Genomic DNA, 19037 nt, shown 5'->3' with positions numbered 1-19037 from the left:
TGGCAGTTGATGGAGGGGAAGCCCTTGTGGTTGATGTAGACCCTACCCCGCTCACCGGGTGGTGCTTTGATGTGTATGTGCGTGCAGTCTGTTGCACCCACTACCTCAGGGTATTCTGCTATTTGGTGGAAAAGACGCATATTGCTGGCCAATGTCTCATGGAAATTGGGGAAATATACGTGGTCACCGACATGTGCTGACATGGCATCCAGGAACTGGTGGAGTACCCTGGACTGATGTCTTTGAAATCCCCATAATATCACAAGTTGGTCTCTGGAAGGTACCTGTAGCTAGTATTCTTATGCCAACACATACCTTGGTATCCACTGGGATGGGTTCCCCTCTGTTGGTTTTGTGTGTGAGGCGTGGCCTGCACAGCTCAAAAATTTGTTGCAGGAGGTCTCTGTCTACCCTATAGTGCTCCACTATTTCCAGCTCATGTAGCCCCTGGTAGGTTACCCTGAGTCTGTACACTCTTCTCCATCTCCTCGCTGTGGGTTGCTCAACAGCATTCACAACATCACCACCTTTAGCACCTTGCACATGTTGGTTTATGATAGCAAGAGCAACCCCTAACATTTGTCTGACTTAATCATTTTAAGCTATCCCTCTTTGTATACTGCAGTGTTGCAGAGTTCTTGGGAAAAAAAACAGGGGGGAATGCTGTTTGCATAGTTTAAAGTGCTGGGCTGGGCTGGGATAGTCTGTTGCCTGTGTAATTGGCTGATTCTGATATATTTCATGTGGCAGCTCTGCTAGATCTCCTTGGTTAACTTCCTACTACTTCTTTTCCTTCCTTTTCCCTTTCTGTTTCTGCCGGGGGCAGTGCTGCGCAAACACGCACACACGCGAGCACATGCGCACACGAGCACACAGGCTGTGTGCATGTTTGCAAGAAATTTCCGATCTTTTAACAGTGTGCACCTTTGGTTTTAGGTTTTCAAATAGGACAACTGTAGGCACGCCTCTTGAAATCCTGAGCAACTCAGGGCAAACACAAGCCATTGCGCTCCAATTAGCTTACAGCCTTTCTGACATACCACCTCATGATGCCACCTATATTCTACTCTACTGCTCACCTACTCCTACTTTTACACTCTTGGGACATGGCTCACATGCTGGGGAAAATTGGGATTCACTATCCTTATCCTCATTTGCATAGGATTGCCTACTAATGCATGGTTACATCTCTCACACTGAGCTTCCCCCCCTTAGCAACTACTACTCAGTGGCCATGTTGTCTTCAGCCTGCCAGTGAAAATGCCTGTTTTTGGCTATTTTTAAATTATGTTCTTGTTTTTTAAAGCACTGCATGTTTGTGCAGTGCTGTGCTATGCTTAAACATCGGAGATCAGGGGGGAAAAAAGTTAGATTTTAATAATTTTAAACATTTATAAATACCAATGGCCTTATATTTGGCCATTGGCATGCTTCCTCAACTGTATGCATCCTTTATTTGGAGCTGTCATAACTCCATTTAGCTATTTGCTGGACGGTACTCTGTTACCAATGGAGTACATTTCTGCAGATAATATTAATCTTCCACGGACAGGTTAGTGTTTCCTGGATTGCAAATTTACCTCATTTGCATAGCTTTTAGCAGCAAATGAGGTAATTTGCATACCATGATACTGTCCGTGCAAGAGTAGCTTTAGCAGCTCTCGTACACGCCCCTGCTGGCTGTTTCTGGATCTCACGGCAGACATATTGCCTGCTTGATGTCTTACACTACTCTATAACTCTGTGCAAGTTTTCGTAAATCTGGCCCAACATCTTTCCAAAGATTTTAATATTAATAAACATTTTAAGGAACATGAGTCATGTTCCTTAAAATGTTTATTAAGATTAAAATCTTTTGTCTGAAGAAGGTCATACATTGTTACACCCGAAAGAGTTAACCTAAATGCTGCCTTTCTCTCTTAGCCTCTTTTACTGGGCCTTGCTGCTCTCTATATAGCATCTCTATTCCACAAATGTCTCACATACTACTCCTGGTATACCTGCAATCTAGACTACTGCTCTTTGCATTTTAAAGAACCTATGCTTATTGTCAGTTTCACAACATAAAACAACTTTTTCTGCCAAAATGCTTTTGCCATGAAGCTTTGTAATATATTGCATTATAGGAACCGCTACCTATCTCTCTAATGGATAGAGGCAGTCTGTACATCTTGCCCTAACTTAGATATACCCCTTAAAATAACCTCTAAGGCACATAAACTTGTAAGATACATTTAAGATGCTTGGCAAGGTTTATAAATGCTCCAGTGGTCATTATATTATTATATATCTATGAACCTATACACCTAGCAGCTTTCCTGTACTCAAATGTAACAATGCATTACATTTTTATTCTACTGTGTACTACCTCCATATCAGGTGTAAGAAAATCTTTATCAAACTGTGACAATCTTACATTGACCTAAATGCCTTATGTTTTTTGTCAAAAAAAGTATTACTTATTGTTTTACTGTTTGCTCATTCTATTGTAGAGCATGTCTCCATACGCCTCTGCTGAAAAGGGGTAACTTGTCTATCCACTCAGACTATCCCATTAAACAAATGCAATGAATAAATAAATAAATAAATAATATTAAATCTTAGCTAAAATGTAATAATAAAGCAGGAGAAGCAGGTGTAATAAAACTGGGAATGCTGCAGGGGTCGGTATTATGACATGTTTTCTCTATTTACATGACTGACCCCTACGTGTTCCAAGATTCTTGCAAGTTTACCTTATCCCCTAGATCAAATGGTTCTTTCTGTCACTGAGTTGTGTGAATCTTGAACAGACTTTCCACCAATTTGTGTTTTTTTCATGCAGTAGACCTCCTTTTTGTTTGTGGCAGGATTGTTGCTTTGGTTAAGTCAACTGCGAAACAAGCTGAAGCGTTTTTTTTTCTCAAATGTGTTTCAGTTTTTCTTGTATTTTTATTCATTGAAGCACAGCAGAAGTGCAGTTTGTGCAAGACTGCTGTCACCTGTATAAGCCAAGATAACATCCCACCAGCTCTCACATTACTGCACATGTTCCCATGAATATCAAACAGAATGTTATCAGGAGAGTTTATTTAGATGTTTTCAACCAAGTTCATATGGAGGGCATTTTAGGGCTTCTTGAGGTCAAGAATACATAGTCAAAAGACCTTGCTGCAGCCTTTGTTGCTCTGGGTAAGAAAGCTTGCACTAAAGTCTTTGTAAGAAGCTGGGATAATTGGATATCGGGTTTCACTATATACATGACAATTTTAGTCAAACAAAATCTTAACCAAGGTCACCCGTTTAAGGTATTTTCTCTCAGTCGAGGAAACACTTCCTTGTCCTAGTATGATCGGTTGTTTGGAATGTTAAGAGCTATCAGTCAATCCCTTCATTGTGATCAGTGGCTTCCTGACATCTGACTGAGCATTAAGCTTGATAAGCCTAACAACCTGGGAGCCTATACTGTTTCAGACAAACAACCAAAAGTTACATACTGTTGGACATTCTGTATCAGAAAATGTACATAAACATCTTCCAGGCTTGCTTGCAGTTGTTCTCACTGAGGTAAAAATCACTCTGCAATCAGAAACTGGTCAAAATTGGGCTTCCTAGCTACTAATCAACCAAGGATCAACCAATAAAAGTGCTAGCATGAGACAGGACACAGAACCCAGAGGTATGAAAAGCAATCTTTGGTACACCACCATGGCTTTAGTTGCACTCTTCTGAAGAACTTTTTTAAAAAACTTTTAAAACAATCTTTTAATAGAAACAGTGATAATGAAAACAACCACATTCAAACTTTAGCATGGAGAGCTCTAACAACCAATAAGTGCTTTTGGCAATGAGGCTTCATCAGATCATGATTTCTTCCTGCTCTCCTCCTAGAGTAAAAGTGAGAACTAACTAATAAGGACTAGAATAGGAGACATACCTACCCATTATCCAATTAAGAAATTAACCAATGGCTGGTTTGCTGAGGACCAGCCTCCTAGCTTGCACCAATGGATACTCTCCTATTCTTAAGGATCGGCTTAAGTGGTAATATAATGTTCAGCCCAGGTGGCCAATCAGCCTTCAAGTTCACCAATCCAGCTAGTTTCACAAAGCGCAGTATGGTTGGTAATGTCTTCTTCCCTCACAGTATAGGGTACACATTGAACCACTTTAAAAATAAATCTGTGTGTAGGTTGTGCAGAAATACGCATGGCAAGTGCATTCTTATGATCTAAGTTGCGAATATCCCTAAGATGACAAAGTATTCTATCTTTCAAATGCTGATCAGTCTAGCCAATGTAAAAAGCTTCACAATGGAAGCACATTGCAAGAAAGACTAAATGTCGACTATTACAGTCTGCATACAATTTAAATACATAGTTTTTCTTTGATTTAGGATGTGTAAAAGTGTTGCTGCTATCAATGAGAGGGCAAGCTTTGCATCTTGTACATTTAATGTCCCTTTCCTGTCTGAGATCTTGTTGGAGCTAAATACATCTTTATTAAAGAGCAGTCTTTTAATATTTTCTTGTTTTTAAAAGTGAACTTCGGATGCTTGCCTACTATGTGCATTCTTTTATCATCTTCTGTAAGTATCAGCCAAAACCTCCAAATAATATCACAAATCTCTTTTTATCATTGTTTCTATTAAAAGTTTGTTTTAAAAGTCTTTTAAAAAGTTCTTCAGAAGAGTGCAACTAAAGCTGTGGAGGTGTACTGAAGATTGCATTTCATACAACCCAGAGGTAGGTTGTTTTTTCATGGGCAAAAGGATAATCTGTCTTGGTAAGAGCCTAATCAAGGTCATTAAATTAGCTGCTAAACTATCAGGCTACCACAAAAACAGGCAGCTTTCTTTCTCATCAATGGTTCTCCAAGCATTCAAAATAAATAAATAAATATATCTTCAATTAAGGCAAAGGAATATGAGGTTCATAGATTAACTAGAAAAGAATGACAGACTGGGGGGGGGGCACTGACCCATTTACATACCCTGCTTGGCCCTCATTTAAAGTATCTCCCATTGGGTTGATCCCAAAAAAGAAGGAAGGGGAATTTCACTTAAATCACAACCTCTCTCACCTGGCCAAATTCTCTGTCAAAGATTTCAGCTTGCTTAGTTTTCGAATCATCCAGCTCGACATTACTCTGGTACTATCAGCATTGTACCCCTACACAACCTGGATCCTCGAAATCTGAGTGGGTTCACACAGTTTTTAGGTTATTGGCATTGTTAAGTTTACAGGTCAATTTGATATTTTAAGTCATTTCATACCAGATAAGAACAATGGTATAACTGTTAGTTTACCCTAGTTACTGGTTTCTGGTTTAAGTCAATTGGTACCAGAATCAAATCAGATTGGGACCCATATTCCTGCAGAAATCTGGCTGACTGGGCAAAGAGCAGCCATCACACACTTATCCACATCTTGGGATTGTAGCATTAAGAAGACCTATTACTCCCTGATCCAGGCTTTTAAGGCATTTTACAAGGGTTTTTCTCATCACTCCAGTTGGTGGGCAATCCATGTAGTAATCTAATTCCTAATTCAGAGATGTTCACTGTGGGAAGCACTCAGCTCCGTTTGCATACACCTACCAGCTTTAAGCTGGTTAGCCTGTTCCTTTAGTCTTCCTGACATTGTCAACCACCAGTTATAAAAGGCCCTGGCAATTTTAAGGGATCGAGGCAAGATCCCAGGAAACTGAAAAGCCACCATCTTTTGAGTCACATAGTCTTGCGTATGTATTACACAGCAGTTAGGTTTCAGTCATTCATTCTCTGGGCCACCCTGTTTACTTGGCTATACACTGGAGCATTTAAAGTAGTGAACTGATGCAGACTTTACATGGGAAGATGTAGTTTTTTCTAATAGTTCTGCACTGATGTAGTTAAGAAAGTTCAAGATAGGCCAAAATGGCTGGGTGCAGCAAATTCACTTGCACAGGGTAAGGCTATTTCATATGCCCTGTTTTCTGGGCTTCATAATTATGTAAATTAGTGCCTAACTCTGCCTTCCCCTGCCCTATCTTCCAAACAAATTGGAGTCTCTTGATCACTCCTAATGAAATTAATTTGACTCTTTGTAAGGCCCTGCTTCACCAAGGCATCCCCCCTTTTGGTTACCCACTGCTTTGATCATTCTCCTTGGAAGCGATGTCCTAATGATGGTCTGACAAATAGATCCTGATGGATAGGATTTTTTTCTGACCTTTCTTATTTTCAAATTATTTGTCCTGACTTTTCATATTTGGTCATCTATTTTAATCAGATTTAATTGAAGAGGTGCCTTAAATGGTTCAGCCATTGAATTATCTACAGTAAACTCTCAGTTAACCAGAATTCAAGCAATCAGAAAAAAATCAAAGAAATGCAGTACGGTATGAACAATTTAGTTTTTCATATGTTGCACTTTCTGTTTTCCCCCATAGAAACATACCTTATGTTTTTATAGTTTTAGCATCTCTCCTCAATCTGAGAACATGTCAAACCAAACAAGTCAAATCACTAAAATGTCAACACTCACTCCATACTCAGTCAGTTTGCATCAGATTGTAAATTTTCTCTCCGATCTCTCTCACACACACAGTCTCTTCAGCTTTCAAACATGCATTCACTCACTCTTTCTCTCTCCGATTTCTCACACAAACTCTCTTCAGTTTTTATACATCTCAACGATTTCTCACACACAGTCACTTCTGCTTTCATACATACATTCACTCTCTCTCTATCTCTTTATTCAATTCATTCAATTCCAATCCACTCAGTATGCCACTGAAAAACATTCCGCATGCCATGCTTTCTAGCAGAAATATAAGTTTAAAATATTATTATTCCAGCCAGGCTTTTAATTACTGTATTTCAATATTAAAATCAAATCTATACAGTGTTTATGTCATGGTATGGTATAGTATAGGGTACAGTATTTGTCAGGTTTATTTTTAATAGTAACTCTCAAGCAACCAGAAACTACAGTTATCCGGCATCTGCCAATCCCCATTGGTGCTAGTTAACTGAGAGTTTACTGTAGATGTTTTATTAATCACAGAGTGGTTCAGGTGGCAGCGGCCATTGGAATTCGATTGACTGAGCATGGTGATTTATCTAAGCCAGACAAAGATTTTTATGATTCGGATGGAATTCATTAAACAATTTAGGTTCAGACTTATTCAATTTATAATTATCATTGTTATTAGTGACATTTTTAGCACAATAGTCGATTGTTAATTGCAAAATATTTTTAAAAAAGCTTTGTTTACAGCCTGGGGTCTTGATTGTTTCAAAAGGTTGAGGCCATGAATGGGGATACTGCATGTGCATGCTTGCTGATGGAGACTTACCCATCAGCTTTAACCTCCTTTGTATTCCCCCTTTATAGTTCAGGGACCTCTTGTTGCCCATCATGTCAGGAAGAACTACAAGGCATGATATCAAAGTCATTTTCTTTAGGGGCAAAAAGTGGTTAGCTCAGAGTTGGTGTGTAATGTGATCTGCTCGAGGGGTCTTGGTTACACACTCAGAATCTAATCAGTGGGCCAGGCATGGACTTGGTGACACCAACTGGCTGACTTGCTTATCTCATGTTATGACTTGTTAATGTTCAATTCAGTTATATTGATGATTGCTCAATGTTGGTCACCATTTGATTCACATTATTCAACAATTGGTTGCAAAGGCAGTTATGTGTCTGTTATTGATTCTGCTCAGGAGGACAAGCTGAGTTAGTAACAAATATACTAGAAAAAGCTAGGATAAGAGTAACTTTTAACAGTATCTACAACTGAACTTAAAAATATTGCATTCAGGATACTATAACTGTAAAACAGTAGGTATGAAAAGCTAAGCTGATGACATTCATAGAGTGCTGATATGAGGAACTCCTTGTCTTATCATTAATAAACTTACAATATATTATAAGCCAGATGCCTGTTTGTTCACATAACTGAAGGCTTATATTGTAACCATGGCCTGGATTTTCGGAAATGCCGGCTAGGAACTGGTTGCTCAGGTTAGTGGCTACACAATAGATTGAGGATATGGTGTTGCATGGAAAAGATGCAATGTCTGCTGTGTGGTGCAGGTGAAGAGCTGAACAGAAAGGTAGGGCAGCAGTCTTACACTACACTGCGGAAGCACAGGAGAATGCATGCTTAGTCCACAAAGTTACTATGAATCAATACGTGCTGTGGAAGGCTGTCAGTGGCTGCTGCATACCAGCAAAATACAGCAAATGTAAAATGCATGCTATAAGGTATTAGCCAGAAGATGCCTTGTTCTGTTAATGGGGGTGGAAATAAAAGTATAAAATTGTAGGAAACAATGTGTGTAGTAAGCAGAGATACACAGAGGGAAAACATAAAGGAAAGTGCAGGTACGGAGTGTGGAAGGAGAAAGGTCCCAATGAGTTGGATGATTTTGTGGGATGGGTATCCAATATACCAACAGGAAAACAAAGAGATAGAGACAGAGATAAAATGAGATACAAAAGGGAAGATTTGAAGGATGAAAGGAAAACAGACGGCCAAAGGTTGGGTGAGAGTAGACAGGGAAGCAGAGAAACAAAGCTGAAAAATATAGATAAACATAAGCAGATATGCAGACACCAGGAGAAAGACAAATGGAATAAATACTAACAGATAAACACAGGCAGGCAAATGGCTGAGGGTAGGTAGAAGCATTGGTTTCATGTCAGTTGCTGGCCAAACCAGTAGAATGTTACTGGGACCCAATAGGTGGAAGTCCATGTTCCAGGTGACCAGTGGTGATTACATTTCTAAGGTTACCTCCAGTAGCATAGTAAGGGTGGGGGGAAGTGTGCAGTTTCCCGGTGCACAAAGTATTAGCTGGCTTGATCTGGAGGAAGTGTAGTTCCTGCATTCATTCTTTATCAGTGTTTCTGAATGCTTATACAGAAAGGCACTTTCTTCAGAGTTTCCTTTGGGTTAAGCTGTTAAGCTGTAACAAGCCGATATTGACTTGCTACAGATTAAAAAAAAATAGAAGTTATTATTTATTTTTTTTTACACTTTAGTGGAAAGAGTGAGGGGGCATATCTATAGTAAGTTGATTGCTACAAATGTTAAAATCAGTTTACTATTGTAAAGTTCATTTTTTTCTTTGTGTCTTGAATAGCAAAGGTGGGAAACATAAATGTGTCTGCAGTAAGCCAATTGCTAGTACTGCAATGATTGACTTGCTACAGTAAAAAGCTAAAGTCTTTTTATTGTTGCTTTTAAAAAGAAGTGCTGGGGCATGTGGAACTGACTAACAAGCTGACTGAAGGAGATGGAGGACGTCAATTCTAATGCAATTAATGGATTAGGTGTGTGGGGGTGGGTGAGGATTTGTCTGTAAGCCCATTGCTACAAATGTAACAATTGGCTTGATACAGTAAATCAGTAAAGTGTTTTCTTTTTTTTTCTTCTCACACATGAAGAGCTGAGGGGAATGCAGTGCTTCATCGGAGACCAGCACTGGCATTTTGGGGTTCCAAGTCCAGATTCAGATGTGTATGACACTCACTATGGCAGCTGATGGCAGAGGCAGCTTGTTAAGTGAAACCAGGATTAAATGCAAGAGGAGCTGACGTGAGGTAATAAAAAGTGCGGTCATCTGCTATCTGCTCCATCTCTGTCAGGTGGCTAAAATCTGTTCCCTGCCTCAGATGTGCCAGACTTCCTCATCAAGAAACCCCCAGAATGTTCACACACTTCAACCCCAGCCTTGACCGGGACAGTGACAGGCAATAGCTGACATGCCTGCAGCTCAATGATCTGATCATGACCGAATGAAGAGAGACCAAAATGGAAGAGTGCCATTATGGTGGATCTTATACACATGGCGCAAATGCCAGGTGAGGAGGAAAGAGTCCCATGTACAGGTTGAGATGACTAAAGAGACATATCAGTCACTATATGCAGGTTGAAATGACTATCAGTCAAAAGCGCAAAAGAACAGCTATACATCTATGTGCTATGAAGCGAAAGTATGCAATGGTTAACATAGTCTATGAAAGAAGCTATACTACTATGTGCATATACAATTAGTAAAAGCCTGGGAACATGACTACAACCAGCAAATGCAGCAATACTGCCATGAGTATGGCAGCGAAGAAGATACCTGCAGTGTTGCCACAGGTAGAGGCAATAGTCAAACAACTGTGGGCAGTGATGTAGAAGCATGAAGTGGTGGCCACTACTGCCACAAGAAATTAAACAGTGCCACAATAACTGTTGCCAACAACAGTATAGTATTCCAAGCACAAATGCCTAGAAAAAATGTACGCCCACTTGTAGCAATATGGTATATCTCGGTATCTTATAGGGGTACAAAACATTAGCAAGAACATTGCTTTGAAAGGGAGAACAGAATTTATAAAAATAAGAAGCACAGTAAAAATGACAAATATTATGTTACTTTGGGGTGTTTTTACCTCTACTCTGTTTCCCATACCCAAAAGTCTTTAGGCAAGCAACAGCACAGGTCGTCATACCTTTGCCTGCATTGCAACACAATTCTAGGGATGGCAGTAGTCTGGTCACCTCTTCTGCAAGGCTGTACCAGACATCCAGCTTGTGAAATGGGTCCACCCCGAGATGGATGTGCAAAGTGTACACAACATGATCTTGGTGTTCTTTACACACCAGTCAGGTGCTCTAAGTGCAGCATTGTCACTGGCAGATCTCACTATGAAAATACAATCATCCTTCAGGAAAGCTTCAAAGCTTACAACATTCTATACAAACCTGCTATACAGCTTTTTACAACTCTGCATTTGGACAGCCTCTAATAAACTACTAATTAACCTCCCCCAAAAAATAGTCTTTGGATCTTTACTACAAAATCAAAATTAACATCAATCCCACTGTTCACGTTTAAAGATTCCAATAAAAATAGCATTACACATGTCAGAAACAAAAATGTTTGGTACTGACACCACACCCATGCCTAAACTTTTATACTCCCCCCAAAAATGTCCAATATAGTACACTCCCAACTCAAACTTTATTATCACATATTTCATATGTTTGTACCCTTAGACACAGCAGCCATTACCAGAAAAATGCTACTACCAAAAACTGAGTGCAACTTACCCATATAATGCTTTTACTCGCCCATGTTATCAGTATACTTACATAATATTGAAAATAAGATTTGCAGATCTGTAACAGTAGCGCATGATAGACACCATCACAATACTGCACTCAAGGCTAGCAATTCGGTTCTGTATTACAAACATAATAATACTTCTTACTAGTATCCTCGTTTTTAAAATACGAAAAAAGTAATTGATCTCCAAAGAAGATAATGTTACCAATATCAGGACATGCCTATACACTGAGAAACAACAACAAAGAAAGTTTCTAATTAGTAGACTCCCATTCAAGACAGCAATAGGAGAAACAGCCTTTTCCAAGTTATGTCCATCTATTTGGAAATAAATAGCAGGTGATAAAATACTCATCAGCTTTCAAAACAAACTAAGGAAACACATCTAGGAGGAAGTCACTTGTACCTGTTTTTGTGACACTGTCTAATAATCCAGTAACATTCCTTGTCATCCATACCTAAAAAAGACCATCCATCACTGTAGGACTCATCATGTCATGTAAATAAGTTAAATAATCAAAACTTGTAAATTATGTATAGTATGGATTTACTATTGTATCTGCCTGTGGCAATGTATACAATGTTCTAATCTACTCTTCTATAATACTCTAACCTTCTCTGCTTGTATCATAGTCCATTATTTTTATGTTCTGTCAGCTATTTGAGCTGGGGTCTTGACTGAAAAGGGTCAGTAAAATGACAAATAAGTACATAAATATAATCAAACAAAATGCCAGGTTGTGGTTTGTGTTTTGAATATGACTGTGTACGATGTGTAATGCTCCTTAGCACTGCATCATAGTGCAAATCACTCACATCACAACCTGCATGCAGAATTGGCTATGTGTAGGAAAAGGGAGATATGCAGCAGACCCTACTTACACCTTGTGCACTGTTGTGCTTTAGTGACTTACAGTAATTCATAGACACCAAAGGACTATTGCCAGTGCAGTCTAGTACTTCTTGGTGACTTTGCTACTGAGACTCCATCACGAAGGCTAAAAAACTACAGCAATAGAGCAAACGCAAAAACAGTAGTTCAGCAGATTTCAAGCTTTTCTGGGAACACGGATACAACATTTTCACACAGAAAAGAGCCCAGATGAGAAGCATAGTGTCCCAAAGTACTATGGTAATATTTAGTTTATGACATCATACACAAGAAGCTTTAACTGAGAACAGAATATCATGAAAGCCAGTGTACCTTGTACTGTTCAGTAAGAAAGGCTGACTACAGGTTCTACTAACATTCAGGTGGTGTATGTTATATGTGTTTGTGTATTTGTATAGGTATATACACACATATATACAGTTAGATATTAAAATACACGTGTATATATACCTATGTCCACAGCTGAAGTATACTCTGTCAGATATTATTGTCTGTTTATTGACTTACAGAGCTGTTAAAGGTTGGAACATCAGTTGTTCCTGCTGAGTGAGAGTGGTGCTTATGTAAAGGTAAGTAAGGCTTTCTTCTAATGACAAAGCATTTGTTTATAACAAAAGCTTTAGTAATAGGAGTAGATGTTAGTGTGTGTGTGTGTGTGTGTGTGTGTGTGTGTGTGTGTGTGTGTGTGTGTGTGTGTGTGTGTGTGAATGTTTGTAAGTTAAAGTTAAAATAAGTGTGAAGGAAGGGGATATATTTAGAGATGTATTTGGTAATTCCTGCTAGGGGATATAAGTATTTGTGATAGCGTTTCTGGGTTAGGGTGAGAGTAATGGCTAGGTTAGTTGACAGATTTAATACGTATATTTTGTGAGCATTGATGTATTTGAAGTGCTTTGTGTAGCACCATGGTTAGGAAAGGGGGTTTGCTAATGTAATGTGTAAGGCTGGGGTTGAAATAGCAATAGTGTTAAGGTTAGGTTTAACACAGAGGAGCAATTTTTTTGTGGTTTATCAGTCTCAAAAGGATAATGTTTGTTCTTCTATTGCAATGGTTGCAGTTTTGAATTTTCCTCACTAGAAGTTAGTTTCTATGTTCAAAATCAATGGAATGTGCATTGATGTCTCTGCATGTTAAGTTAGATACTATAGATATATATATATATATATATATATATATATATATATATATATATATATATATAATATATCAATATATATATATATATATATATATATATATATATATATATATATATATATATCAATATCAATATATATATATATATATATATATATATATATATATATGTATATATATATATATATATATAGATGGGATCACTACTAATTCCTGAAAACGTGCAGTACCGAAGACCGGAATCCTGAGACCAGATATCTGAAAGACGAGAAGACCGGAAGACCAGAAGCACAAATTTCAAAATCGCGAAGTACGGAGATGTCAGGAGGTTAGGTAAGTATCTATGTTTGGTTGTGTTGGTTAGGGGCTTTAGTGTGTGTGTAAGTGTATGTTGTGACTGTGATGTGTGTGCGGGGAATGTAGATGTGTGGTGGTGTTTTCGTGTGTTTGTCTGTACAGTGTGACCTTGGAGTTTGAATATTTAAGTAGGGGGGGTGTGGGGGCAGGGGTGCTTGCCACCCTGCTTTTATGTAGTGTAGGTTTGTGTGTTTGTGTTTTGGGTGAAGGTGTGTGTATGTGTATGTGTGTGGTGTATGTGTAGTGTAGTATTCGGAATTTTAAATTTCGTGCTTCTTGTCTCCCGGTCTTCTTGTCTTTCGGGTATCTGGTCTCAGGATTCCGGTCTTCAGTATTGTAAGTATTCGGTATTTAGTAGTGATCCCATATGGATATATATATATATATATATATATATATATATATATAAATTCATAGCTGGCACATAAAGTTGAAGGTATACTGTGAAAGCAGAAAGATTGAACACAAAAGAACCAGCACCAGCAAACTTCCAAAATGTTCAAACTTTATTTAAGATACAACAAATACCACAGACAGAATGAATCAAGTTTTGGCCCTTCAGTCATCTCAGCATATCTGTCAGAAAATGAACTCACTCCCTTTTATATAATCAAAAAATTAAATCAGCTGATCAACAAACAGCAATACATTTCAAAACAATGAAGAGCTTTCTTAAAGTAAACTCTGCTAAACATTTTTGTATATGTATATATATATATATATATATATATATATATATATATATATATATATATATAAGTCTTTTTTTTTAACTAATTTAATATGATGCATAAAAATACATTTTTCTTCAAAGTAGTGGTTATGCCTAAAGAATCAGAACGACTGTGTATATTTTAATGTTTAGTAGTTTCTTCCCAGAATCTGCATGTTAAAATTAAATACTGACTAGGTCAAAAAGGCTGAAACATATACTCAGTAGTCATGTATCTGAAATACTGGTATGTACATCAAAGATATTGAATATATCCCATGGTCGTGTTGTACAGTCAGGATGTACAAGGTAGTTTATCTGCATTTCCTTTTTATAGATCAGTTTGGCTGTGAGTTTGGGTGTGTATACATGGTTCTACCTGACTTCGTCGACAGCGCAGAAGACCGACATCGGAATCCGGAGCTCCAGAAGATCGAAAGTGAAGAAGACCGACGCGAATCGCGAGTGGCAGAACATCGACAATGCAGAAGACCGACACGACGGATGACAACACCAACGCCGAGGATGCCGACATGGGGAAAGGCTGTGTGAGTATGCAGTGACGGACGTTAGGGTGTAAGTGTGGAGATTGACGGTCTGTGGGGATAGGGGTGGGTTAAGTGAGTTAGGTTAGATAGGGGTTAAGTGAGTTAGGGTTAGGGCGATAGGGGTGGGTTAAGTGAGTTAGGGGCGATAGGGGTGGGTTAAGTGAGTTAGGGTTAGGAGCGATAGGGCGGTTAAGTGAGTTAGGGTTAGGGAGCGGTAGGTAAGTGTGCGATAGTGACGGACCTTAGGGTTAGGTAAGGTTTAGTGTGGGCTTGTAAGGATTTTGGTGTGCTTGTGTTGTGTGTGTGGTTTGTGGAATGGGGATGTGTTTTGTTTTCAATTGTTATTGTGGTGTGTGCAGTGTATGGGGTTTCGTGTTTGTGTACCGTCGGTTATTTCGTTGTCGGTTATGTGTGGTTTCGTGTTTATGGACTGTCGAATATGTGGTGTCGGTGTTGTGGTTGTCGGTGTTGTGTGGTTTCGACTATGTCAGGTAGAACCGTATACATACACACACACACACACACACACACACACATATATATATATATATATATATATATATATATATATATATACACACACACACACACACACACACACACATATTAATTTCTACTGAGGCTACGTGTTAATGAATTAAATGATTTTTAACATGCATTCTCATTTCATAGTGCTTGAACCGGTTATGACTTCTACCTGCTTGCTTATTTCTCTGCTCTCTTGTGAAAAACACATGCCGTCTCGTTTGCCAGAATTTTCACTTTAATTTTATCTAAGTTTTCCTTTGCTTTCTTTTAAATTACAAACCTTATTTTGCACATTCCCAACCCTCCAGTCATTATACTTTTAAAATAAATGTTGGATAGCTCTCTTGATCTCCATAACACAGTCACTTTTTTGAGGAGCAGATCTGCTCTTCTTAATATGTCTTTTAGCCAAAAATTTTTGAGTTTATACATTATTCTATCCCTGACTAGTGAATCAACCAAATCATCAAACTCTAAATCTTGCACTGTGCTTGTGTTGCATTATATTAACATCTATTGGCTATTAGCTGGTTTCTAGTGAAGAAACAAATGTCCCTAAAAAGGCAGATTTTTCTAGCACTCAGAGTCTGCTTGAATGTTGTTTTGGCAACAGAAATCTTGATAGGTTTTTCCATCTCTAAATCTAAAATTATTAAATAAATCGAAGGCTTCTTTGTCACTTATCTGTATTTTTTGTCAGATTTTTTTCCATACTTCCACTTGAAGTAAAACATAGGCCAAAACACTGAATCCACAGATTCCAGTTTTCAGAAAACAAGTTCCCATTCAGCCTCTGAGATCTTGATGTCTGTGGATTAAACATCTTGGGCCAAATATTAAAAAATAATGCAACTGAATTACACTGGCAGTTTGCAGGAGTTTTAAAGCAAAATAAAAATTACATACATGAGATATGAGACTCTGCAGTATGTAAAATACCTGACTTAATTAAAATACGTAATATGAAACAGTACAAGACTAATAAACTTTTTATTAAAATATTCAAATTTCAGCATTGGCCTGCCTTTGTCCGTGGATGTGATACAGTAGACACCCCATTGTCCATGTATGTGATACAGTAAACACCCCATTGTCTGTGGATGTGATACAGTAGACACTCCATTGTCCATGGATGTGATACAGTAGACACCCCATTGTCCGTGTATGTGATACAGTAAACACCCCATTGTCCGTGTATGTGATACAGTAAACACCCCATTGTCTGTGGATGTGATATAGTAGACACCCCATTGTCCGTGGATGTGATACAGTAGACACCCCATTGTCCATGTATGTGATACAGTAAACACCCCATTGTCCGTGGATGTGATACAGTAAACACCCCATTGTCCGTGGATGTGATACAGTAGACACCCCATTGTCCGTGGATGTGATACAATAGACACCCCATTGTCCATGGATGTGATACAGTAGACACCCCATTGTCCATGGATGTGATACAGCAGACACCCCATTGTCCGTGGATGTGATACAATAGACACCCCATTGTCCATGGATGTGATACAGTAGACACCCCATTGTCCATGGATGTGATACAGCAGACACCCCATTGTTCGTGTATGTGATAAAGCAGATGGCAAATTAGAAAAGCATGAGCAGCTCATAAATGCAGAGCAAATACGAACAACAGCAAATGATATCAAGACAGAGACAAATTTGGTTCTGACACCATATTAGATGTGTTTATTGATATTAAGAATATACACTGTCAATATGAACAGGTAAGACATATCAGCCAACAGCTATTTTTACAAAAAGCAAAAAGCTTTACCGGAATGCCAATGACTGCAGGATCACATGACTCACATCCATATTCTCAAGCTCCCTTAGAACTCATTAACTTATATAACTTATCAATATGTATGTCATAAGATTCAACAAAGAATAAAGGAAAAAACTATAGAAATGTTTTGTACCCCATGCTATGTTAAAAGAGGCACTGGTTTAGTATGCGTCTAACAAAAGGCATTATCCTCACCACAAAGACTTGCCACTAAAGTTATCTATTCTTGAGTGAAACAGAATTTCTGTTATATACCCAAATATATGTTAGTTTCCCCAAATGTTTGAACAGCTCAGTTTAACAATTTACTGTCTTGCTCAGACAAGAAACAAAACCTAGTAAATTAAAAAAAAAACATGGTTAATGCTGTGTTAAGTTTATCCTTACCAAGTGGTAGTTTTAGAAATGACGGAGCTTCCCTGAGGTACTGAACAGTGATAGTAACTTCTTCTCCTGCATTCCGTAGTAAGTGAACCTGTTAATATAAAATGAATGATCACACATGATGTTTCCAAAGGGAATAAAGTAGTCCAAATAAGTTTCACTTTGCATTTCACATGACTATATTATCAGTTTGCTTGTTCATTGACAATGAACAAATAAATCATCAGAAGTTAGGCTCATTGACGCTATCAGATATATTATCATTAGGTAGTACATGACCTTGTAAAATCAAGAATGGTTCTATGTGCCCACATTTATATGTTTAGAAATTACAAATGGTAACATTTTAAATAGCGACGATTTGCATGTTTACATATCAGAAGCCCTAGTTGTGTTTCTAATCATATAGAGAACAATCTTAATGCTTGCAGTAACCTTTATCTTTGCTGTCATGAAAATACTTTCTTTCTAGTTTTTATATCTAGTTAAAAAAAATATGTGAGTGAAACACCACTCATTCCATAGTTATTCTCATGAGTTCATAGTCTGAAAGACTGACATGGATAATAAGTGCAAGGATTAACTGTGAAATGCCATACTGTCCAGTATTATGACAGTGATAATCTGCACTTCAGAGTCATGATGAAGCTACACTGTCAATATCTTATTAGTGACTCCTTCTCAAGGCTCTGAATAGAACACTGCACATAGACCTAACTATGCTAGTGTTCTTTCTATGAATTCATGCAATGCACTAACACAGGTACCCTTCAACATGTGTTCATGCACATGCCAGCATACACACACACACACACACACACACACACACACACACACACACACACACACACACACACACACACACACACAGACACTTATACACTAACTCACACCCCCTACAGACATACAATTATACACTACTAACTCACCCCTAGACATACACACACACACACACACACACACACACACACACACACACACATAGACACTTATACACTAACTCACACCCCCTACAGACATACAATTATAAACTACTAACTCACCCCTAGACATACACACACACACACACACACACACACACACACACACACACACACACACGCACACACACACGCACACACACACACACGCACACACATGCACTAACTTACACCACCCCACAGACACACACTTGTACACTAACTTACATGCCCCCCACAGACACACACTTATACACTAACTCAACCCCCAGACACACACAGACATACACTCCTCCCACAAACACACATCCAGTCAGCTGCAAACATGCCATGTGTATACAGCTATAGTCATAGACATACATACACACGTGCATGCACACACACACACATGCACACACAGACACACACACATGTGTACATGCACACAAGCACCCGTGGATAGGTTCACTTTACTTACTCTCAGTCTCACTAACATTCTTGATCCTTCCACTGAAGTGAATGGGTAAAGGTCATCAAAAGATGGCATACACAGTTTGTGCTTTGTGCTCCAAATAGTGTGGCAGAGCCATTCTGAGTCACATTACCATGTTATACAAATTCTGGCAATATTTCTAGGGAAAAGCACA

General features: G+C 38.5%; 1 protein-coding gene across 1 annotated transcript in view; it reads right to left on the bottom strand.

Annotated features, from left to right (window-relative positions):
• SNTG2 (syntrophin gamma 2) overlaps positions 1-19037 on the bottom strand; it is a 4306282-nt gene that overhangs the window by 3320730 nt on the left and 966515 nt on the right. Inside the window, exon 5 of the mRNA XM_044086780.1 lies at positions 17456-17543. Within this exon, the coding sequence (XP_043942715.1) occupies positions 17456-17543 (88 nt within the window). The remainder of the gene's footprint in view (positions 1-17455; positions 17544-19037) is intronic.

Source organism: Protopterus annectens, chromosome 1.part1 (genome assembly GCF_019279795.1).
Source record: "Protopterus annectens isolate FY-2018-M chromosome 1.part1, PAN1.0, whole genome shotgun sequence".
Lineage (NCBI taxonomy): Eukaryota > Metazoa > Chordata > Ceratodontiformes > Protopteridae > Protopterus > Protopterus annectens.
The sequence above is the reverse complement of the archived record's forward strand: the minus strand, read 5'-3'. Positions and strand labels throughout refer to the sequence as shown.